This window comes from Benincasa hispida, chromosome 3 (assembly GCF_027475165.1).
Source record: "Benincasa hispida cultivar pf3 chromosome 3, pf3_genome.v1.1, whole genome shotgun sequence".
In the NCBI taxonomy this organism is placed as follows: domain Eukaryota; kingdom Viridiplantae; phylum Streptophyta; class Magnoliopsida; order Cucurbitales; family Cucurbitaceae; genus Benincasa; species Benincasa hispida.
This window is the reverse complement of record NC_143480.1, coordinates 6,262,697-6,287,523: the sequence shown is the minus strand read 5'-3', so window position 1 is coordinate 6,287,523 and position 24,827 is coordinate 6,262,697. Positions and strand designations below refer to the sequence as shown.

The 24,827-nt window shown below is 31.6% G+C and overlaps 5 protein-coding genes across 5 annotated transcripts; 2 read left to right on the top strand and 3 right to left on the bottom strand.

Annotated features, from left to right (window-relative positions):
* The first annotated feature begins 2,797 nt into the window (after positions 1-2,797).
* On the top strand, positions 2,798-10,093 carry LOC120074175 (ABC transporter B family member 9-like). Its single transcript, XM_039027203.2, has 12 exons — positions 2,798-3,191; positions 4,124-4,178; positions 4,781-4,956; positions 5,055-5,276; positions 5,409-5,647; positions 5,732-6,257; positions 6,385-6,658; positions 6,742-7,396; positions 7,469-7,697; positions 8,295-8,561; positions 8,664-8,927; positions 9,285-10,093. The coding sequence occupies exons 1-12, from the start codon at positions 2,958-2,960 to the stop codon at positions 9,930-9,932; spliced, it is 3,789 nt and encodes a 1,262-aa protein (XP_038883131.1). The 5' UTR covers positions 2,798-2,957; the 3' UTR covers positions 9,933-10,093.
* A 3,969-nt stretch (positions 10,094-14,062) lies between these two features.
* LOC120073379 (uncharacterized) lies at positions 14,063-16,961 on the top strand. The gene is made up of 6 exons (XM_039026203.2): positions 14,063-14,506; positions 15,174-15,475; positions 15,569-15,836; positions 15,936-16,009; positions 16,107-16,219; positions 16,693-16,961. Exons 1-5 carry the CDS (start codon positions 14,431-14,433, stop codon positions 16,197-16,199), a joined length of 813 nt encoding a protein of 270 aa, XP_038882131.1. The 5' UTR covers positions 14,063-14,430; the 3' UTR covers positions 16,200-16,219; positions 16,693-16,961.
* A 258-nt stretch (positions 16,962-17,219) lies between these two features.
* On the bottom strand, positions 17,220-18,513 carry LOC120073380 (membrane protein PM19L-like). The gene is made up of 4 exons (XM_039026205.2): positions 18,272-18,513; positions 17,952-18,171; positions 17,654-17,699; positions 17,220-17,510 (listed from the first exon to the last, which is right to left on the bottom strand). The coding sequence occupies exons 1-4, from the start codon at positions 18,381-18,383 to the stop codon at positions 17,427-17,429; spliced, it is 462 nt and encodes a 153-aa protein (XP_038882133.1). The 5' UTR covers positions 18,384-18,513; the 3' UTR covers positions 17,220-17,426.
* Positions 18,514-21,319: 2,806 nt separating this feature from the next.
* Positions 21,320-22,314, bottom strand: LOC150036985 (uncharacterized). Its single transcript, XM_090311837.1, has 2 exons — positions 21,988-22,314; positions 21,320-21,910 (listed from the first exon to the last, which is right to left on the bottom strand). Exons 1-2 carry the CDS (start codon positions 22,312-22,314, stop codon positions 21,320-21,322), a joined length of 918 nt encoding a protein of 305 aa, XP_090167963.1.
* A 208-nt stretch (positions 22,315-22,522) lies between these two features.
* On the bottom strand, positions 22,523-23,579 carry LOC150036984 (uncharacterized). Its single transcript, XM_090311836.1, has 3 exons — positions 23,379-23,579; positions 23,052-23,130; positions 22,523-22,971 (listed from the first exon to the last, which is right to left on the bottom strand). The coding sequence occupies exons 1-3, from the start codon at positions 23,577-23,579 to the stop codon at positions 22,523-22,525; spliced, it is 729 nt and encodes a 242-aa protein (XP_090167962.1).
* Between the last annotated feature and the right edge of the window lie 1,248 nt (positions 23,580-24,827).

The window sequence follows — 24,827 nt, the reverse complement described above, 5'->3', positions numbered from 1 at the left end:
GCTGGGTGGACTATCTCTAATACGAGGGGGAATATGGATGGTTAACTTACTTACCCATATGGTTTAGGCATGTGATTGAGCATTATGTTCTTGCTTGTAACGTGGTAATGATTGTTTCAATTTAATGAAATATGTTTTCTTCTAAAAAAAATTAGGGCAAATATCAATTTATACTCCTGAACTTTGGAGGTTGTATCAATTTAAACTTTAAACTAATAATTGTATCAATTTAAATCTTGAATAATGGCGGTTGTATCAATTATTTTTAAACCTCCAAACTAATAATCGTATCAATTTAAGCTCTGAACTTTCATAAGTTTATCAATATAAATCCTAAACTTTCACAAGTGTATCAAATTTACACTTTCATTCAAATTTTAATTTGAAAAATAAATCTTAACTGAGAGTCTAAATTAATTCACTTATATAAATTTAGAAATTTAATTGATAAAATTGTAAATCTCACAAGTCCAAATAAAACATAACGGAAGGTGTAAATCAATATACTTATGAAAGTTTAAGATCTAAATTGATATAAAAGTTCAGGTTTAAATTGATACAATTATTAGTTTGAGATTTGAGTTGATACAACTCTCAAAATTTAGGGTTTTAATTGATACAATTATTAATTTAGATTTTAAATGGATACAACTCAAAATCCAGGAATATAAATTGATATTTGTTCGAAACTTATTAAAATTCATGAATCTATAATTTTATAAGAAGATCATTTAGTATCTACAATTCTAAATTTATCAAAGAATTATTATACCCAAATTAAAAAGTTTTGACACTATAGATGTATTAAATATTTTTAAAATTCAATAACCAAATAAGTTGAGATAGTGTAATTTAACTTTATTTAAATTGTTTCTATTCTAACTTATTATTATTCTTTATTTTTTTTTTTCATCCATATACAATTTATCGGCTGGTAAAAGAACTAAAAATCGGTATTTCTAGAAGCCATTGTTTTTATGAATTCAAATTCCCACAGTGATTATTATTTCGTCCGCTAATAATAATAATAATATTCTTCTATTTTTAATCCGTTTATATCAATTCAAGTTTTAAAACAATGATAATATATATATATATATATATATATTTGTAGGTATTTGTATTATCATTCTCTAGGTTTGATGGTGGATCTTACTGTCAAAAAATAATAATAATAATAATAATAATAATAAAAATAATATTAGTCCCTAAAAAATTAATAAATATTTTAGACCTATCACATAATTAAAACTAAAATTTGCATGCAAATAAGATTTTCGACCTTCAATTTCGTACTTAATAAAATTGTAAATATTAGGATTATTTTCAAATATAGAAAAATGAATCGAAATATTTATAAATATAACAAAATATAGTGTGATAGACACTGAACGTAACACTAATAAACTGTGATATTTGAAAATGTATTAAACAATTTGACATCTAAAATAACTTTCCTAATTATTAACACTTTAAAAGTCTACACTTATTAGACACAAGCCTATTGAAAAACTAAATTTATAATTTAATCTATTAAAAGTTTGCATTTAATTGACGGTAATCATTTGATTTTTTTTAATTTTTAATTTTTGAAAATTAAGCCTACATAAATATACATTTCACCTCTAAATTTCTTGCTTTATTACTTCTCTTCTATCAAATATTTTAAAAAATCAATCTAATTTTTAAAAAATTAAAATCTAAAAACTTGTTTTTTATTTTTAAAATTTAGCTAATATGGAAAAAATAGACTTAATTTTAATAAAAAGAAATAAAAACCAAGTAGCTATCAAAGAAATTTCTAACACAAACCTATAGAATTTGTAACTAAACTCAATAATATTCGTTTGATTATAATTATATATATGAAGAGAAAAAAAGGGAAGAAACAGGGTGTCACATAAAACTAAATGTTGCATATTGTCAAAAAAAATTAACAATAAATTTTAATATTAATCCCTAAAAAATAAATAAATATTTTAGGTCTATCACATAAAACTAAATTTTGCATATGCAAATAAGACTTTAGACCTCCGTGTTTAATAAATTTGTAAATATTAGTGTTATTTTCGAATATAGAAAAATAAATTGAAATATTTATAAATACAATAAAAAGTTAGTCACTATCAACGATAAATATTAATAGATATCTATGAATGTACTGTTAGATCGTGATATTTTTTTTAATAAAATAATTTTCTTAAATATTAACAATTTCCAAACTTATTTGAAAAACCAAATTTATTATTTGACTTATTAAATATAAAATTGAAGTTTGCATTTAATTGCCGGTAACTATTTGATTTTTTTCTTTTTAGTTTTTTCAAAACTAAGCCTACATAAACACGCATTCCTCCACCTCTAAATCTTTTACTTTGTTATCTTTCTTCTACCAAATGTTTTCAAAAAAACGATCCAATTTTTAAAAACTAAAAAAAAAAATTAAAAAACTTGTTTTTTATTTTTGAAACTTAGCTAACAATTTAGCTCTTTTACTTATGAAATACGAAAACAGTAGAAGAAATAATAGGAAAATAGACTTAATTTTAATAAAAAAATAAAAAAAATAAAAAACGAACCTATAGTATTTTTAACTTAACTGAATAATATTGGTTTGATTATAAATATGAAGAGAAAAGGAAGAAAAGAAGAAGAAGAAACAGTCTGCCAGTGTATTTACTAAAAATAAAGTTTCTAGAAGGAGGGCAACGTGGAATCATATATTTTCTGTTCATGAAATTTTAGTTCCCTAAGCATTCGTTGTTTTTAAATGCCTTCCAGATCAAAACCTTTCTTTCCGTCCCATTTTCTCGTTCACATTAAATCTCTCTCTCTCTCTCTCTCTCTCTCTTTTTCTCTTTAATTATAATTCAATTTCTTATATACTTTCTTTCACTCTCTAATCCCTTTTCTTTTTTTTTCTTTTGCTTTTTCTTTATTTCCAATCTCTCACCGCCATGGACGGCGGCGACACACCCTCCCCGGCGAATAATGGACAAGACGATCAGAAAATCCCTTTCTATAAACTCTTCACATTCGCCGATCGATTTGACAATATATTGATGGCCGTCGGCACCATCTGCGCCGTCGCCAATGGCCTATCTCAGCCCATCATGACGCTCATCTTCGGCAAAATGATCGACTCCTTTGGTTCCTCCGATCAGTCCAATGTCGTTACTCAAGTTTCCAAGGTTTTCATCTACCCTTACATTTTCTTTTTTCTTTTTTCCATTATTATTAGTAGTAGTATTTAACTTTTCAAAATATTACTTTCTAATTTTATATCATGATTATTGATCATTTTTTTTCTACACAAAATTAGTATTTATTAATTTATTTTCACCTCAATTCAATTTAATCGTTGTTCATTAATTAGCAGCTTTGGCTTTTCTTTTCTTTAATCTTGAAAAATTGGATGTATGTTCGGTCTTTGATCTAACATTTTTTTTATTGTTATTTTTGCATGAAAAAAAATTGTAATGGTATGATATGAGATTAGATTTACTTTAAAACCAATGGTTTAATCTCGTAAAAGAATTGCAAATAATTAAGTTTCTTTGCAAATCAAGAAAAAAGAAATAGATTTTATTTTTTGCAAACCAAGAAAAAAAAATAGATTTTATTTCTTTCACTTTAACCATAAACTCATGTCTTTCGTGATTCTTTTTTCTCAAAGTCAAAAAGTACTTTCCTCGTCTTTTTCTTCTTTTGGTGAAACCAATCACAACAAAACAGAAGTTCAGGTTTTATATCCGATGAATAATCATCTCAGCTCGCTTTTTATTTTCCAAAACTAAACTTATTTTATTATTTCTACGAGTATTTTTTTAAAAATTTTTTGTTAATATTTTTCAAAAACCAAAGTCAAGTTTTGAAGACTAAGAAAAATGTCGTTTTCAAAAACATTTTTTTTTTTCAATCTAACATTAAAATCGGATTTAAGTATTATTTACTAGGGATAAAAATACAAAGAAACGTGAATTGTAACAAATTTGGAAACTAAAAAAAATCGTTATTATGGGGTCTTATGTATACTGTTTCTTGAAGTTAACTCCATATACATACATATATACACACGTATATATACACATTTTTCAATTAAACTTGTTTGTTTGGGTCTCAGATTTCTATAGACTTCGTGTACCTGGGCATTGGTACTGGAATTGCTTCATTCCTACGTAAGTCCCAACAAATATTTCCTCATTATTGGATTCTTAGTTTCCTCTTTTAATCTAAGGTATCAATGTTATATTAAATTAATAAAAATGTCACATTATTTTCACTATTAAAGTGGTATATTATTATTTGGTAATATTATTTTCAATTTTCAATGCAAACCGTTGTTGCAGGTATGTATCACTTTCACCATCAATATCAAACCCCTACCTTTTGACTTGCGCTGAAACTTTTCACCCCCAGTCTATATTCAAGCTTTATATGTCTCAGAGATTGAAATTGTTTGGGACGCTATGGACTTAATATATTGGAATTAGGAACTTTGTGTTTGGGTGACAAAGTTGTTTAGTTTGGAATTGAGAGAAAAAGATGAAAAGATTAAGTTTCTTGATAAATATGCAAACTTCAATAATACACATGGTAGGAGTTGGTGGAGTCTGAGTTATTTAACACCGACTTATAAAGTCAGTGGGTCAAACATTCCCTTACTCGTTTAATTTTAAATACTCATTTAATCATGTAACTTAAGTATAATTTCTATGGCTTTTTTTAGGAGTATAAAATCAAATAGTAAACTAAGCTCTTTTTGAATAATCCACGGCAGAGGTTGCTTGTTGGATGGTAACAGGAGAAAGACAGGCAGCACGTATTAGAGCATTGTATTTGAAAACAATACTTAGACAGGACATTACTTACTTTGACACTGAAACTACAACTGGAGAAGTTATTGGTCGAATGTCTGGTGATACCATTCTTATTCAAGATGCCATGGGAGAAAAGGTATATATATATATAGAGAGAGAGAGAGAGATGCTTTTATCTTTTCATTTGCTTGTAGAATATCTCATATAGTTTGTTTGATTGTTTAACTGTTATAGGTGGGAAAGTTCATACAGTTAACATCAACTTTCTTCGGTGGTTTTGTTGTTGCCTTTGTGAGGGGATGGCTTCTTGCTGTGGTTCTGCTTTCCTGTATTCCTGCAATTGTAATTGCTGGTGGCACCACTTCACTCATCATGTCTAGAATGTCGAGCCGTGGACAGATTGCTTATGCAGAAGCAGGGAACGTAGTCGAACAAACCGTTGGAGCGATTAGAACGGTAAGGATTGGATTTAGACCATTATATATGCTCTTGATAATGACAGGTCTCCTTATCTTTCTGATTTGGGATCGTTAACGAAACCCGTCTTTTTGTCATCTGTAACTGACTTGTCCTTTTTATTGATTCAAGGTAGCATCCTTCACAGGGGAGAAACAAGCGATTGAGAAGTATAATGACAAGCTGAAAATAGCCTACAAGTCCACTGTTCAACAAGGACTTGCCTCAGGTTTAGGACTTGGACTTATCTTGTTAATTGTCTTTGGAACTTATGGGCTTGCTGTATGGTATGGATCCAAGCTTATCATTCAGAAGGGGTACAATGGTGGACAAGTTATCAATGTTATATTTGCAATTATGACTGGTGGAATGTAAGTTCAAAATTTCATTTTTCATGTCACATGATCCACATTTTCTAAGGGAAATTCACTAAGATTTTGATTCTGGTTCAATAGGTCACTGGGCCAGACATCACCTGTGGTGAATGCATTTGCTTCAGGGCAGGCTGCAGCCTACAAGATGTTCGAGACGATCAAAAGAAAACCAAAAATTGATTCCTATGATGCTAGTGGTGTAACGCCAGACGACATACAAGGTGATATTGAACTTAAAGATGTCTACTTCAGATATCCTGCCAGGCCAGATGTGCAGATTTTTTCAGGATTTTCGTTGTTTGTTCCCAGAGGAACAACTACTGCGCTCGTTGGACATAGTGGAAGCGGGAAGTCGACCGTTATCAGTTTGCTAGAACGATTTTATGATCCTGACTCTGGTGAAGTACTTATAGATGGAGTGAATTTGAAGAACTTTAAACTTGGATGGATTAGAGAAAAAATTGGTCTTGTCAGTCAAGAACCTATACTCTTTACAACTACTATAAGGGAGAATATACTGTACGGAAAAGAAAATGCAACAGAAGAAGAGCTCAAAGCGGCAACTGAGCTTGCTAATGCTGCAAAGTTCATTGACAAACTGCCTAAGGTAAACTTAAAACTCTAGTCCCTAATTAGCACTTTATTCTTTATGCAACAATGTTTGAGTTTGCAAGTTTCAACAACAATCTCAAAGCTTTGTTACTGAAGTTTCAAGTCTGCATTTTATTTCAAAGGGGCTTGATACAATGGTAGGCGAGCATGGGACTCAGCTATCAGGTGGACAGAAGCAAAGAATAGCCATTTCAAGGGCTATTTTGAAAAATCCCAGAATTCTACTCCTTGATGAAGCAACTAGTGCTTTAGATACAGAATCAGAGCGAATTGTTCAAGAAGCACTTGTAAGAGTGATGGCGAATCGAACGACCGTGGTTGTTGCTCATCGCTTGACAACTATAAGGAATGCTGATACTATAGCAGTGGTGCATCAAGGGAAACTTCTAGAGCAAGGTTTGTTGTAGGATCAAGTAATTTGAGATTTCCCTTTCCAGAATTGCACCAATCTAGTAAGCTAAACATAATTTGAAATTTAGGAACACATGATGAGCTGATAAAAAATCCTGATGGAGCTTATTCTCAATTAATCCGTCTGCAAGAAAGAACAACAACAGGAATAGAAACAGAAACTAAACCAATGAATGATGGCATTGATCTAGACAAAACAATGGGAAGTTCTGGTAGCAAGAGAATATCAGTGATAAGATCCATAAGTAGGGGTTCATCAGGTAGTCGGCGTTCATTCACGATCAACTATGCCATTCCAGGCTCAGTTCATATCCACGATGAAGAAATCGATGATGAGGGACCAAAAAGAAACGAAATGGATACAGAAAAGCCTAAAAATGTTTCAATGAAACGATTAGCAACTTTGAATAAGCCTGAAGTTCCAGTCTTGCTCCTTGGATGCATTGCAGCAGTCTTGGGTGGCATGGTCTTTCCTATATTTGGCCTCTTACTCTCAAGTGCCATTGGAATGTTTTATAAGCCTGCAAGCCAGCTTGAGAAAGAATCCAAGTTTTGGGCACTTGTTTATCTCGGTCTAGGAAGTCTCTCATTCTGTTCTGCGCCTATGCAGAATTACTTTTTTGGAATTGCAGGCGGAAAGTTAATTGAACGGATTCGGTCTTTGACATTTGAAAAGATTGTCCACCAACAAATTAGTTATTTTGATGATCCTGCAAACACAAGGTCAGTTTAAGCATTTGGATTTGTTGCATTAACATCTTTAATTATAAGCTGAAACTGCTTCCCATATTTCAGTGGTGCAATTGGAGCAAGGTTGTCCACTGATGCTGCCACAGTTAGAGGGCTTGTAGGAGATGCCTTAGCCTTAGTAGTCCAAAACATTGCAACCATCACAGCAGGGCTAATCATAGCATTTTCAGCTAACTGGATATTAGCTTTGGTCATTCTAGCAGTGTCTCCTTTGCTGCTTATACAAGGTTACCTCCAGACCAAGTTCACAAAAGGGTTCAGTGCTGATGCCAAGGTTTGTTAACTCTCTACCAATTGTTTCTCCAATTGATGAAATGCAGCGTCTTCTTAAGCTAATGCAAACTGATATGAAATGCCTTGCCATTTGTAAATTAAGAATCCTTTAGTTGAACCCCTAACAACAAATTCTAAAAACTCCAAATCAATTTGACGTCAATTGAACGGGAATGGTTAGATTTAGGTTACCTTTTGATCCAGGATCAATAAGTAAGAAGAGCTAGTTCCTCACTCCAAGTTCGAACACTCCACAACCAAGTTTATCAGACCTACCTAAACGTTCTTGGCATACAACCCTAGCTCAAGAATTGTAAAGGGGTGATGAGGATCTGTCATCTACTAGAGAATTTCATTCAGAAAAACCTAAAAACTCAAAACTACAAAACTATTTCGTACAACCTAATGCTCAGGCTTTAGATAGCCTCCAAAATCCTAATGTATGTCACATTATAGATCTTAGTAAAAGAACTAAAATAGTATTTTAATATGTTTTAAAAAGGATAAAATTGGATACAATAAAACTACATTTAGACTATTAAAGAAAATATAAATGATAACTTTGAGCCTTTAGCGGTTTATATCACAAACTCTACAGGTCATGTATGAAGAGGCGAGTCAGGTAGCAAACGATGCAGTCGGTAGCATCAGAACTGTTGCATCATTTTGCTCTGAGAAGAAGGTGATGGATTTATATGGAAAGAAATGTGAGGATCCTGTCAAAAATGGAGTTCGCTTAGGACTCGTCAGTGGCGCAGGGTTTGGCTTTTCTTTCTTTGCTCTCTTCTGCACAAATGCCTTTTGTTTCTACATAGGATCCATTCTTGTGAAACATGGCAAGGCAACATTTCCTGAAGTCTTTAAGGTTAATTAAAATTCTAATTCTTGTGAAACATCAAGGTTTTGCTTTTACTTTATGATATCCTAGTATGAATAAATAATGTTCTCTATTTATTGTTGCCAACAGGTATTTTTTGCTCTTACAATTTCTGCCATGGGGGTTTCCCAAACCAGTGCCTTGGCTCCTGATAGCAGCAAAGCCAAGGATTCTGCAGCCTCTATATTTGAAATACTCGACAGCAAGCCTAAGATTGATTCAAGTAGCAATGAAGGTGTGACACTCACCTCTGTAATTGGCAATATCGAGTTTGATCATGTTAGTTTCAAGTATCCAACAAGACCAGATATTCAAATTTTCCGAGATTTATGCTTAAGAATCCCATCTGGAAAGGTAAAAATATTTCTTCCAACTAACACTTTTGGTGAAAGTTAAATTTAATCAACTTTAGTCGGTAACAATTTTGTCTCTGATTTAGTTCCATCGTAAAATTTTTTATCAAAAGTAAGTATCAATTTTTATTATATAACAACTTAGTCTTTTATCAAGTCAAACTAATATTTTTTTATGATAGGGCTAAATCATTGCAAATTATAAAGTATAGAGACTAAACCGTTATTAAAATTTAGGAACTAAATTATTACAAATTTAAAGAACTAAATTGTTACTCACATGGAAGTTAAAAAGGATCAAAACTTACCATTTTGAAATGTTGTTGCTCATAAATTGAGATTGCATTCTCCTCTGCAGACAGTGGCATTGGTTGGAGAGAGTGGCAGTGGAAAATCAACAGTAATCAGTCTGATAGAAAGATTTTACGACCCTGATTCCGGACGAACTCTTCTTGACGGAGTGGAAATTCACAAGTTGAAACTGAGTTGGCTGAGACAACAAATGGGGTTAGTGAGTCAAGAGCCAATATTATTCAATGAAACAATTCGAGCCAACATAGCTTATGGAAAACCAGAAGCTGCAGCAAGTGAAGAAGAAATAATCGGAGCAGCAAAAGCAGCAAATGCCCACAACTTCATCTCTTCATTGCCTGGAGGCTACGAAACCTCAGTAGGAGAAAGAGGAGTTCAGTTATCAGGAGGCCAAAAACAGAGGATAGCCATTGCAAGAGCCATTCTAAAAGACCCAAAAATTCTTTTGCTGGATGAAGCAACGAGCGCGTTGGACGCCGAGTCAGAGCGAGTGGTACAAGATGCGTTAGATAGTGTCATGGTTAATAGAACGACCGTTGTTGTTGCTCATCGGCTTGCCACAATTAGAGGGGCTGACATTATTGCTGTGGTGAAAAATGGTGTGATTGCAGAGAAGGGAAGCCATGAGGAGCTGATGAAGATTAGTGATGGAGCTTATGCATCCTTGGTAGCACTTCATTCAACTACTTCTTAACTTTAGCAAAAGGAAGAAAATAATCTCAACAAAATAATTATGGTTATCTTGTTGATCATTTTTTTGACTCATTTAGTATAGAATGCAAAATTATGTTTTTTTTTTTTTTAAGATTAACAATATATACATAATATTTTTTAATAAAAAAATTAATTAAAATATATATCTTCCCAATAACTTCAGGATCGCTAATTGAATTGGTATAAAATATATACTCTTGAACAATATGTCAAATTATTGAATCCTTTCACTAAATTATTGTATTGAATAGAAAAAAAAATTGTGAATTAAGTATTTAATGTGTGTTAGTATTTTCTTTTTTTGGATTAACAATATATATTCATTAATTTTTTAATTAAAATATATATATTCGAAGTAAGTTTAAGATTCCAAAATTACTTCAACTGATATTAAATATATATTCTTGACAAAGAGTTAAACAATCAAATTCTTCCACTCAATTTTTGTATTAAAAAGGAAAAAAGGTAGCAGCTAAGGTGAATTAAGTAATTAACGTGTGTTGGTGTTCTAACATTCCTTCTCTTATTTAGGTAGGATAATAGAGCTTTCTTAGTTGTGATTGACCAAATATGATGAACAATTCAACAATTTGCTTGAAAAAGTTATAATTTAAATATTATTTCAAAAATTATATTGGAATGTGCATTTTTATTCATATTGAAAATTAGGAACAACTTTTATTGATGAGATAGTGAATAATAATATATGTGAGGGAAAATGGTTGTTTTAAGGAAAATTAGAATTTAGCCCGAATTTAGTTCTTACAATTTGATAGGATCCCATCAAAGAATCTAATAATTTGATAAAATTCTCATAACTAGTATTTGGTTTAACTTTTCAAATGTTTAATTTTGATTTTTTTTTTTTTTTTTGAAAAATTAAAACATTTGTAACAGTATATATTAAACAATTTTTATCTAAAGAATAAAAATAAAAATATCTTTTTTTAAAAAAAAACATTTTTTTTCTAATAAATTCAACTATGATGTGTGTGGCCTGTGGATGGAGACCTTTACTTTAAATCAAATTGGGCTGTGTTCTAAAAAAAAAACAAGAAGAAAAAGAAATTTGCGTAGCTGTAATTTGTTTGTGATTAATAATTACTATTATTATTATTTTGCAATTAAATTTAATTATTTTGAAACTTATTTATGGCTCTAGCATTTAGCCGTTACTTGAATAATGCATGACATTGACAGATGTCGGTAAAGTTTAAATTTTTATAATATAATAGAATAAACCATATAAAAATTAATGAGAAAAAATAATTAAGGGTTCTACAATTCAAACTCTTAGTTGGACTTTTGTACTTTTCTTTCTTTTTTTTTTTCTTTTTCCTTCTTTTCTGTTTTGAGAAATGGACTTGTGTACGTTTTTTTTAAAGAAAAATGGACTTGTGTACTTCGTACTTAGAGGACTCAAAAAGTTCATATTTGAAGCATTATGATGATTTCTTTTATTTTAATTAGTAGAATATGATTATTCAAAGTTATATTTTATATATCACAAAGTAATGATTGCTCCTTGTTTGTAATGATATATTTTATCATTATATTTTTATTTTTATTTTCTCCTATTAATTCAAATGTCTATACATCTAAATCAGACTTCTATGATATTTAAAAGTTAAATTATTGTTAGTTTCTAAATTTTTATATCTATGTTTAATATATTTTAGAAGTTAAAAGTTTCTTATAAAAACTAATATCCACTTTTATAATATAAGTCTTGAAATCTATGGATTTTATTGGTCACAAATTCGATAGTTTTTTTTTAACTAAAATTATAATTTCATACTTAAATAATGAATTTACAATTCACTAGACAAGTTGCTATTTATGTAACTTGTTTTTTAAACTATTGTTTTAATTATTAGATCATAAAAGTTTTTTCACATGGAAAACTATATTTATGAATCAATTATTTTTTTTTAATCTAGATAACTAGAATTTTTAGATGTCCAAAATTATAGATATTTGGAATTACAAATGTTCGACATTAAATAACCATGTTTATTTTGTAGAAATATTTTTGAAGATATCTGAAAATATTTGGATAACTGTGTCTGTTTGGTATGATTTCCACTTGTCAATATCTTGAATTTATATAATATTCCAAGAATGCTCTTATAACTAGTCATTAATTTAATAAAATTTGAACTTATATAACATATTTATTTTTATTAATTTGAATTTTTTAAAATTAATCTATTTTTATTATTTTATTTGTTATTTTTCTTAACAAAATAATACAATTTAATTTTCTATAAAAATAAATATTAATTTGAATGTCTTTCCAAAACAACACTAAAAAAATATAATATAACTAAAGAAAGTGAAATATATAGCTCACGATTTTTATTTCAATTATAAAATGAAAATAAAGAAGAATGATATATATTTAAAGGTTAAAAAATAAAAAGTGGATGTCATCACCATGAGAATCTATAAAACTATATTTCAGAAAGACATCCAAAACTCTCGAGATATCATTCGCGAAGACATCTTAGGATGTTCGATAATTTTGTATCTTTATATTACCGTAAAATAAATATAATAACCCATTTTATCAGAATCTTGGATTCCTACCAAACAAACAACTCGGTAAAATGATGTCAAAATCTAGTAACAAAGACAATTCATAACATTTTTTGGGGTTTTTTTTTTCTTTTTTCTTTTTTCCAAAAAATAGTGTCCTTGAGATTATATAATGACAAAAATAGTGACACTCGAACATGGCAAATTCCCAATCACTCACATCCGTCCCCTTTTTTCTTGGATTTTTCTTTCATTAAAATTGGGGACCAAAATTTCATTGTATTTATATCTCTACTTATTATATTTTTTTCATAATATAATGTTTCTTCATTTCTTAAAATGTCCCACACAGATTCTAACTTCCCCCACATCCACACATTCTTCTTCCTAAAATATATTAATCTTAATTGCTTTTTCTTATTAAAATTACTTTTCAAATTTTATAAAGTTTAAACATAGATTTGTTTGGCTTAAGACTTAAATTTAAACCTACTTTGTAAGTTTTTTTTTCTAGAACTTATTATTACGATTAGATCATCTAAATTTCTAGCCTTTTACTTATAAATATATATCTTAATCATATGAGCTATGTCGAAGATAATATCTTGTACCTTTGACAAGTTTGACAGCTTACATAAATTCATAAGATTCAATATTTTACCTAAATCGTTATTTTATCATATAATTTATTTTAAAGAAAAGAAAAAAATAATTACATTTTTTCTAAAATAGGGTGAACCGATTCGACTTAATAATCTCTATCTTAATATATTGAATTCATATCCCAAACATCTTTTAAATAAACTCCCAACTTTTACTAGAACAGATCAAATGTGAGTGTAATGATTGGAACATTTGACCAATGACAATAAATATGTAATGTTGTTTCTCTTTATTTCTTTGTTGGATAAAGAATTTGATCCTCTAACTGTTAGACTTATTTGGATTAACATTTAAGTATTTTTAAATTAAAAAGATTTAGACACTTAAAAAAATAAATTTAAATATATTCTTAATGGAATAAATATCCTCTAACACAATTACACGATATCTCTTAAAACTTTTTTAGAAAAATAACTGAGTGCATTTCGAATTACACCCATCTAATTTGTGCGATAGCCCAATCAATATACGTTGTCAAGTGACAAACTTTTTCCTTTAAAAAAAAATTAATTAATTTTACCTTTCATAATTTAAAGAATTGATACAAAGATGAATGCAACTAGTACTACCATAGTATTAAATTTCCATCGACATCTTAATATTTCCATCGATATTTATCGATATAAGGAGTGAATTGATATTTTCATTATATCTTAGAAAAATCCATGAAACATAATAATTAAGCAACAAAATATCACTAATGTAAATGTAATATAAATAATAGATATGTTAACTTGTTTAATAATCATATAATATTTATTTTATAATTTAAATTTATTTAAAAAATTCAAAAATATCTATCGAATCGAAATTTGATCAATAATTTTATCGAAATTTTTATAAAATTAAGATTTTGATATTTTCGTGGACATGAGCATTTTAAACATTGAGTACTACTAATGTTTTTCATTTTATTGTTTTTATTTGATTTAAATCACCTGAAGCTCACCTACCCAACCAGAGCATAGGGATAAAAATCGAATATTTTTTTCTTTTTCTTTTTTTGTGTGTGATTTTTAATATTGGGGGAAATGAGAAGAGATTATGAGAGGGCATAGGGATTGGGAATCTCAATTGGCGCTTCAGCAAATTTAGGGAGTGAGTGAGTGAGTGAACCTCCAGATCGTCATCCCCACCTGTCCTTTCCTCTGCCATATCCTTTTTCTTTTTCATTGTTTTTTTTTTATAACGCACCTCACAAGTTTTCTCTCGTTCAAATCCATTCTGAGGCTGCGGAGCCTCCAAGTTTCTATTCCCTTCCTTTGCTTTTGTTCATCATGCCCTCAGGCGCTAAGAAGCGAAAAGCTGCCAAGAAAAAGAAGGAATTGGAAGCTCATATCAATCCTTCTCAAGGTACAATCCTCATCATTTTCCAATTTAACCCCATCTTTTCATTCTCCTTCTCCTGACGATTCAAATCCCTCCTCCACTCCTTGTATATGTAATGTAATGTAATTTCTGAAGTGGGTTTTTCCTGTGATGTCTTCCTTTTGCTTTTGAGATCTTATTTCGTTTAGATTACATTTGGTTTTTATTTGAACCCTTGTAATTTGAATCTGCCCACATATCCTTTCTTGTTATTATTGTTTAAACCAATTTACCTTTGTCGGTAGATTCAAATTTCAGCTATTCTTTATTATGACTCTGTTTTTTAATTTGACTTTCCCCCTCTTGGGACGCTTCATGAATTAATCTCGCTTCTCTGTCTGATCAATCGCAATTTTTAATTCTTTTTTCCCCTTTGGTATGGCTTTTGGTTGAAATTTTTAATTTTTATACTGTTGGGTTTGAGAACTTCTGTTACTGATTTATTTAGCAAGCTGACTCTTGGGGTATTTTAAACTTCAGTTCTTTGATTGTTTTGGATAGTATGATTTGACTTAAACTTGATTACAGTGAGTTGTTTCATTTCAATTTACATCATACATACAAAGCCCTTTGAGATAACTTTACGCTTTTTCCACCTGGGGATTTACATAATTCTCTTTTGAATTCTTCTGATTGTAATTTTCCATGTCAGGAAATGAGGATGCTAAGAACCAAGATGATAAGGGAAGTGACAGTGGTGAGATTGATTCCCCAGCTTCTCAGAATCACCCAAGCCACAGTAATCCATTTGGTGAGGGGAGTAAGGAAATACAAGAGAGCAGCTCGTCCGATGCTGGGGTCTCGAGCAATGTAGGGACTAATCAGAAAGTAGGACTTGTATCTGAGAGAAAAAATGGTAATGTTCAGAATGAGTCTGTGAAAGGATCACGTGCTGACGATCATAGCAGTAGTAGTTCAGATGATGAGTCTGTGGATCCAACAAAGAAACCTGAGGTATGTAATCCAGTTTCTAAAGTTTAAATTGCAACATATTTTTGTCAGCAAGATTAATTTGCAACTCTAAAAATTTACAAGGTGGATGGATAGGTACTGGATGGGAAGACCAATGATTTGGTTGTGCCAACTGCTGCCTCTATTGTTGACTCGATTACACCAGAGCTCTCGGCATCTGAGGAAACTATCAGCATTGCTGAAAGTGCATCTGTTGAAAATACTGCCACACCTGATATGATTGTTTCGAAAAAGTTAGAGACAACCCCCTTCTCCACAACAGATGGAGTTACATATGTGCTAGTGACAGCTCCAAGGGATCTATCATCAAAACCAAATGAAGATAGAAATTTACACTTATCAGGTGAAGCTGTTTAATAAGGGCTCTTCTTCTTCTGATGCCTTTGAATTTGCATCTGGAAAATTTAGACTGAAAGTATTACTGCCATTGTTGGTATGACAGGAACTAATAATTTTGCAGCACATGCCAAAAATTCTGAAAGTGCAAAAAATTCCAAACCTGAATCTGAAGATCAGGTTTTTTCCAATTTCATGTTATTGCTTAACATAGCTGCATATCATATGTTTATTCTTCCTTGAGAAATGAGGCTTTTGTTTTTCAATTTCCATGCAGCCGTTGATTGGGTCAAGGCCACCAGTGCCACAAAGGACCTCATGGTTGAGTTGCTGTGGTTTATGTGATGTATTTACCAGCTCGGACCGATAATTACAGTTTCTATATATAGGGTTAGAACCTAAACTTTTTGTTTATCAACTTTTACCTTGTCCATTAATAAGCGCTGCTCATATCATGAAGTTGTTTACGATTGAAAATTTAATTGTTATGAAAGGAAGAAAAGAAGTTCTAATGTGTACATCTTGTCAAATCCCGGAATCTACAGAATATTTCCATTTACTAATCTGTGTATAAGGGGTGTGTGAGATTCAGCTTTATAAATGCTGAATGGAAGAGATTCAGTATTTCATATTTCACATTCCATCCTGTTATGGTTTGATGATATTATTATCTACCAGACTGGTGGTTCCTTTATGACAAATGCTTTATAGTCAATATTAGAATCGACTAGTATGCCTACAATGTCAAATTTCCATTTGAACAACTTAAATACGCACTCTATTAATGGTTTCTTTTCTCGAACAATACAATCCAAAATCTGGTTGGCATTGGCACTCAGATAATGTGTTTTATGTTGAGGCAGGAATGAAAATTCTTCACAGGAGGGGTGAAGGTTTAAACAGCAAGGGTCTTTACAAGCGCATGATAGGATAGTCATCGAACTTGATGAGCCCAGCCTAAGGTAGATCATATTCTTGGATTTAGAAGCTAGCAAACATGGTGACATTCCCTTACTACATGTTTTTTTTTTTGTCTTACAGTGAGTTTTTTTTGGAGCATGATGTTCTCGATTTTGTATTAGTCTGACGTTTTGCAATTATATTATCATAAATGCTTTGATTGTGTCGATAAGCAGTTATCACCTTTTACTTTCATATTCATATGACATCTGCTATTGCTTGGCCGAATGAATTCTCTCAACTTATGCAATGCTTTTTCCATCACTTATACATGGTTTATTCATCTGTGGAAATCTTGCACAGCAACTTCGTTTTCTACTGATATTGACATATTTTTTCTTCTCTTTTTCACTATTTTCTGTTAGTTTAGTGGTACTTAGACTTGCAAAATTTGTGTGCATACTGTTGAAACTATTATGGAGCAAATGAAGACATCAAAGTCATTGAAATTTTATTCTTTTTTTGCACACCAATTCTCATATTATCTTCTTTGCTTCATCTGCCAATGCATTGCAAGTTTCTTCCATTTTACATGATTGCAACCAAGATTTGAGGTTGAGAAAAAAAAAAGAATGAAAAGAAAATTGAAGACAAACCCACAAACTAAGCATTCAGCGAACTCTATTTCTAGAATCTACTAGCCGGTTGAGGTCCACACGATGATTGCGGTATAAACAAATTGCGTAACTGAAAGGATAATCAGGAAAGCCTCCAACGCAATCTGCATAAGAAAAACACAAAAAATACTCAACATTGGCTTCGTAGCTTCCATTACTCTGTGAAGCACTTTGGAGAACTGAAACATGGTTTGCTAAAAGGGAAAAGAAAAGAGAGGAAAACAACAGAAGCTTTTAGGTTCCTCACCAGATGGCCACTGGTGACAGTCAGGGCAATCTCTTTCCAAGCGAACCTGCATCAGTGACATTCATTCTAGTTATAATCCATTTTGAAAAGATTCAAACTTTTATATAGGTTTTCAGTTCCCAGATGTTTGGACCATGTCCCCTTTGACACAACTGTATTTCAACTGTTCGTACCATGTTGAGGAGTACGACTTATAGCTTGTTATGTGAAGTTTATTATTGACTAGAGATGCAAGTTTCGATGAAGATGAAATAAATACACAAGTTCTAGAGTCAAAATAAGATTTAAACTTGCATACCCCATAGCGAGAAAAGTTAGAAAGCAGGCGATGAGTGCTGTTGAAGCGGCGGGGGGCAGGTTGCTGGAGTCCGAAAAACGAAAATAAAAGCTTCCAGAGATGGCAGATGCAACAACAGCAACAGCAGCAATCAAAGCAAAAATAACAAAGAACCCAGTGGCAGAGTTCCCAATTTGGAAGAAAATTGGAGAAAAATACTGAGGAACTTCAAATCCTGCACCTGATAAATGAAAAGTTTGCACAACATTACCATTACCACTAAAGTTGAAAGAAGATCAGCAGAAAGATGAGAAAACAGAGAGAGAATTTAAAGTTCAAACCAATAACAAATCCATTATCCATAGTGTGATTCATCACCCAGCCACCGATTCCAAAAATGACGATGCATATGCAGAAATTAAAGAACAAAATCGGTGCTGCAATCGCCTTCATGTCTATATGGAAGAAGGTTTTTGAGATGATGATGAAATTCGAGGAGAATGAGTTTTTAGAGTTTAATGTTCATCCTGTGGAGAGTTGGGATTTTGTTGAAAGCATTTTAATGGAAGATGTCAGGTTCTTTGCTTGCCAAAAGGGGTCAGAATTGGTTGGAAAGAGGAAGTGAATCATTCTTGCTTGGCTCATCTTTCAGAGGAAATTTGATGCATCTTTTTCACATATAAAAGTTATTTTCATTTTTTGCTTTTCCTTGCAGGGAGTTATATTCTTTGCCAATTTCATTGATCTCTCAATATTTAATCTACCCAATGTATTAACTGAAGGTTTTAACTCCTAAACTTCATCATCAATTTCCATATAATTTTATAAGAAGTTATTATCACTTGAAGTTTTACTCATTTGATAACCATTTGATTTTTAGTTTGTAATTTTTAAAAAAGTAATCTTATAAATATCAATTCTACCTCTAAATTTTTTTGCTTTATTATCTACTTTTTACTAATGTTTTTAAAAAAACAAGCTAAATTTTGAAAACTAAAAGTTAATTTTAAAAAACTTGTTTTAGTTTTTAGAATTTGACTCAAAATTCAACTCTTTTAACACAAAATAGATGAAAATTGGGAGAAATTGAGAGGAAATAGACTTAATTTTTAAAAATAAAAAATGAAAAATCAAATAGTCACCAAACAGAACTTTAGAGAGAGATCTAAAAGTTATCTACTTTAATCGAATAAAACACGTTCCGCTGAAATATGTCCGTGATAGTTTTACTTTTTACCTATAATGCAATTGGAGCTTATTGTTATAGAAAATGAGCAATTTCAATGGTCAGTTTGAGCTCTGAGAATGAAAGTACCCTTATAACACTCTAATTAGTTCTCGTTTCAAATGTCATAAAAAGTTTAAATCTTATTTTGGTCTCTAAACTTTGAAGTTTATTCTATTTTGGTTATTAAACTTTTTAAAATGTCTATTCTAGTTACTGAACTTTTAATACTTTGGTCCATATTATTAAAATTTTGTTAACTCTTAAACAAAATGATGAGATGACTTGAAATTTTAGATGATTAAGTTGCCAAATAAGTAGTCACGCTAAAAAATGTAGGGTTTCAATTTTGAATTAGATGGTAAAACAATTTTCTATAAAACTCAAAAGTCATTTTGCATTCAAGATTTCGGTTGTTTAGTATTTTGGCTGGTTGTTGGCATTTTACTTCACCTTTATTTTGCTAAATACTTTTAGGAACTAAAACAATGGTTTTTAATGCCAAATTGATAAAATTTTGGAAAAATGGCATTGAATTAAATTTCTGCTAGAATCAATAGGTGAATTAGCAGATATTGAATTAAAATGGATACACAATTCATAATTTATTATAAATAAGTGTTAGATGCCTATGCTTAGTGTCCAATGCCAAATGTCATTTTTCCATATGTCATTCAACCAGTTATGCATAGTGTCCAAAGTGTACCATATCCTACTTGTCACTTTGTCTATAAATAATAACATTTGGTGGATATTGAAATAACACAAGTGGTGAGAAATCCACTTCAAAATTCCACTCAGTTTTTATATTATCCAATTTTCATAATTTTAGTTGTTTTATTTTATTTTATATGTTTATTTATTTATTATTATATTTATATTTTATTATATTATATTATCTCCATATCCATATTACCATTGTGCTCCTCAATTTTACAACACGTTATCAGCATAAGCTCCTATTGTTTTTCCCGCTAAAGGTAAGTCCTAAAGGCATGTTGGTTTTTCCCTCTTCGTTATAATTAATAAATTTAATGTTATTTTGCATATTTAATATCTATTAAATTTCTAATATAAATACAATATTTTATGATAGTGTTGTCATGATAAATCTCACAAAATTAGAATTTGTCGCCCTTGATATTGACCACAATAATTATTTGTCATGGGTGTTTGATGCCGAAATCAACTTGGATACTATGAATCTTGGAGAGACTATTAGAGAAGGAAATACGACATTCAATCAGAACAAGCAAAAACTGTGATTTTCCTTCGTCATCATCTCCAAGAGAGATTGAAAATGGAGTATCTTACAATAAAAAATCCATTTGTCTTGTAGAAAAATTTGAAAGAAAGAGATGATCATAAAAAAAAAAAAATTATTTTTTCTAAAGCTCGTTATGAGTGGATGCATTTAAGGTTACAAGATTTTAAATCAGTAAGGGTGTGTTTGGTATGTGATAAAAGTAGAGAGTTGAGTTGAGTTGAGTTGGTAATTATTATATGGAGAGTTAAATTATTTGGGGAATTAAATTGTCTATGTTTGTTATGCAGAGTTGAGTTGAGTAGTAATTATTGTCTGTGTTTGTTGTGCAGAGTTGAGTTGAGTTGAGTTGGAGGATCTGATGCAGTTTTTTTGTGAATGAGATTAGTTCTATTTTTTTCTGTTTGTTTTTTATTTCATTCTTTTATTTTTTTAGTTTTATGCTTTGCTATTGTTGATTAATTTTCAAATATACACGTATTTTCTTAAATCATTTATGACAAAAACTGGACGATCTCAATTTTTTTTCTCAATTTGTAGAACATAATAGATTATTTTTCATATATTCTTTTCAAAAACTGTAATAATTCTAATTCTCTTCAATCGATAAAACATACCAACAAAATATATTTCATATTGCTGCTCAATTAATTGGTATATTGTATGTATATATATTGAAGGTATATATACTTCATATTGAATGTTTGTATGTATATATATCCAAAAAAATTCACAAAATATATGTTCTTTTCGATACTTATAATATTAGTTATATTTACAAATACAAAAATTACATATTTTCAAGTATGCAAAAGTTATCACTCTTTTCGACATGACAGTCCATTGTCCATTTGCTGTTATCCAAAAGAACTATAAATAAAATATAGGGGTGTGGTCAGTCTACATGTTTCTTCCTAGTAGACGGAGGCAGTACCTCTTCCGTGCGTGTTCTGGTACTGCAAGGAAGCAATCTGTCTTCTGAATGTCTGTGACAACGAGGTCAATAAGGGTGACCTGATCATCCTTATCCAGGCCATCAATGTTGTATATGGCATTTACTACTTCCTTCCAACGCCCGAACTCCAGCTCATACTTCTCCTTTTGCCACGATGCAAGTCTACCCATGCGTGTGCTTTGTATTTCAACAGTCGATCTCATGATGTCGATCATTTCAGCTTGGAATGATGACCTCTTCCTCTTACTGCCTCGAGATGACTTTGTAGGTACACTTGCTCTACCTGTAGATTGCTCTGCTGACTCTTCATCTATTTCATCTTGATTTAATGGTGATTCTGTATGGCAAACCTCAGGGATGTGACAGTCCTGTGATCCAAATCGAATCTCATCTTCAAACTCTCTGAATGCATTTGTCGCCATCACGTATGGGTCCTCACTTGATTGCCCTACTGCTCTGTTTTTCCCAAATATGGTGGAGAGGTCATCGTAATGTGGGAATGGCTTGTTCCACATCCCCTTCGCATTGAGATGACTCTGCATTGATACACATATACATTATTAATATTTATATTATAACACGTATCCGTACATTTTTTTTTCTAGAATCTTACCCGAACCCAAAGATCGAAAATCTCCCTCTCGACCTGGACACATTTGAACTCCTCGTTCCAGCCGAACCCCGACTGACTTAACATCTTTGATACTGCGTTGTATTGTTTCTTCAGACTCCTCACCTTGCACTCAATGGTGTTTTGATTTAGTGCGCACCTAGGCACTTTCTCATGCAGAATTCGCTCTAAGTGTTGTAGGCAACCTGGTCGAAACGTCCCATTATCGGACCTCAAACTGGTCTCCACCAAATACAATAGAGCTTCCACCAACTTAGCGTCCTCCACCTTCGACCATATGTGTTTAGACCTCTTACCATTACCTGCCATTATGCTGCATGCATACGTTTGTTGAATGAAAAGATGCTATAAATTAAACAAATGCACAAACAAAGGATAAACTGTTGAAATTATATGTTCCAATTTAACTTGTTCACACAGAGTCTTGGCACAAAAAATTTTCACGCCATACTTGGAATGTTCCATAATTAAATTCCATTCAGTAGTAAAAGAAAAGTAAGCAATGAACATTGAATAATCAGGCTCTTTGCCATTGAGTAAACATTTCAACTGCTAAGTCATCCCTGAACTTGGTCCATTCCTCTGATGATTCAACAAATTCAATATGATCCCTATCAAGACCAACTGATGCAGAATTCTCCTCATCGAGCACGTCAAGCATTGCACCGATTCCCATCTCCCTTGTGATCAAGTTGTGAATAAGGCAACATGCAGTTATTATTCGACATTGGACTTGTATTGGGTAGAATGATTTTCCCCTAAGAATAGCCCACCGCCCCTTTAGCAACCCAAACGCTCGCTCGATAACGTTCTTTGCTGAAAAATGTTTCATGTTGAAAAATTCTCTTGCAATTGTCGGTGCGTTTCCTACTCCACGCCAATCAGAGAGATGGTATCGTTCCCCTCTGTACGACACCAAGAATCCTTCAGCGTTGGGGTATCCAACATCACATAGGTAATAGTATCCTGTACACGTTTCGAAATGTCATTCACATGTGTTGTGGCAGGTACGCATGTTTAAATAATGTATACGGCTATTATAATACCCTTTAGAACCCTTAATCCGTACGGTCGCGAAACCGTATCCCTAAGAACCCTTGAATCGGCTGCAGAACCCTTCCCACCCTGGCAAAACGAAGACGAACTCCCCACTTTGATCACACACCGCAAGAACGTTTGTGGCAATCTCTCCCTTTCTCATCCTATATCGAGGTGATCGACGACACTAACATTCACTTTAATGTATGTGCCCTCTAACGCACCTAGACAATTATGTTTCTCTCAAGTGATCATAATGAATTAAAAAAAAAAAAATCTATCGTTGCATGCATATTTATGGCGTATTCATATAAAAAACTGAGTACTTTTTGTACCTGAAACCACTTCCATCTTCCATCGGTGCATGTATTTGTGATCGGTTCTAGTTTTCTTAACAAAACAGTGTGAAGTTGTAAGACTGCCCTAAGAACTGTGTTGAAATATCTCGAAACTGTCTCATCAGACCTCGAAAAGTTTATGCGTACCACTTGATTCTTGACATCGTGTGCAAGAATGTATAGGAATATCACAACCATCTCTTCGACGTCCATACATCTTGTTCGTTCCAAACAACCAGTCGACCGTAGCATATTACATAGAATCGTAAAGGTACATCTATCCATTCGGGTGCTTTCACGACATGCCAAGTCACTCTCGTAAATTAGGCGAAAGAAGGTCAACTGCCTAATGTAGTGCCTAGCATATGTCGGTTGTCTCTCTATCCTTCGGTAGTTGTCCAATAACGTGGTTAGTGTTATGAACAATTGTATTTGAGAATGCGAAATAATTCTCATGATCGAAAAGAGGTCTTCAACAGTATCCATCTTTATAGGGAAAGGGATACACAAGTTATTCCTGAAAGGGTAAGGTATTTGGCAGATTATGTTTCATGCTTAAGAAAGAATAGCAAACGATGTCAAGCGTCGGTATTGGGCATATTGGGTTATAATTTAGATTTATAGTGTTATTTCCTAATGAGGATCTCGCTCATGAGAAGGATCTCGCTCTTCATAAGCGAGATCCCCCTCATGAGCGAGATCCTCATCATTAGCGAGATCCTTATTGTTTTTCACCCATTGAAATGAACTTATTATTAGATAAAAAAAAATTACACAATAGTACTATTTTACCCATAATTCATAAAAAAATTGAGAAGTATCAGATTAAAAAATATAATGTCGCCAACCATTAATAAAAAAAAAATTGTGAACTAGTATTTCAAAAAAATGTGACAAACAATTAACAAATAACATATTTCCATAAAAAAAATAAGTCCTAAAAAAAGGGAGATACTCTGAACCTCAAAATAACAAACCTCCTCAAACTAATTAGGAATGATTTGTGCAATTAGTTTAGACCCCACAAGAAACACAAAATAATATAGTTAGATTAAAAATAGAATAAAATAAATTGAACTAAGAAGTAACCAACAACAAAAAAATAAATTGAACTAAAAAGTAACCAACAAAAGCATACCTTTTTTAGTGGAGAAAGACAGTGGAAATATGAAACGTGGAAAAAGACAGTGGAAATATAGTGGAGAAAGACAGTGGAAATATAAAATGTATGAGTGGGAAGTCATCTATAAATAGAAGAGGGAGAAAGAAGTGGTTGTTGGAGAGAGTTGGGTGCATTTATTAAAGAGTGGAATTAATTTAACCTCATTAATTAAAGAGTGAAATTAATTTGAGTGTTAGTTGAAAGTAAGTAGCAGACACGTTGGTAGTAAAGCCAAGTTAATACAAATAGTAAAGTCAAGTAAATAGAAATAACATATTTCCATA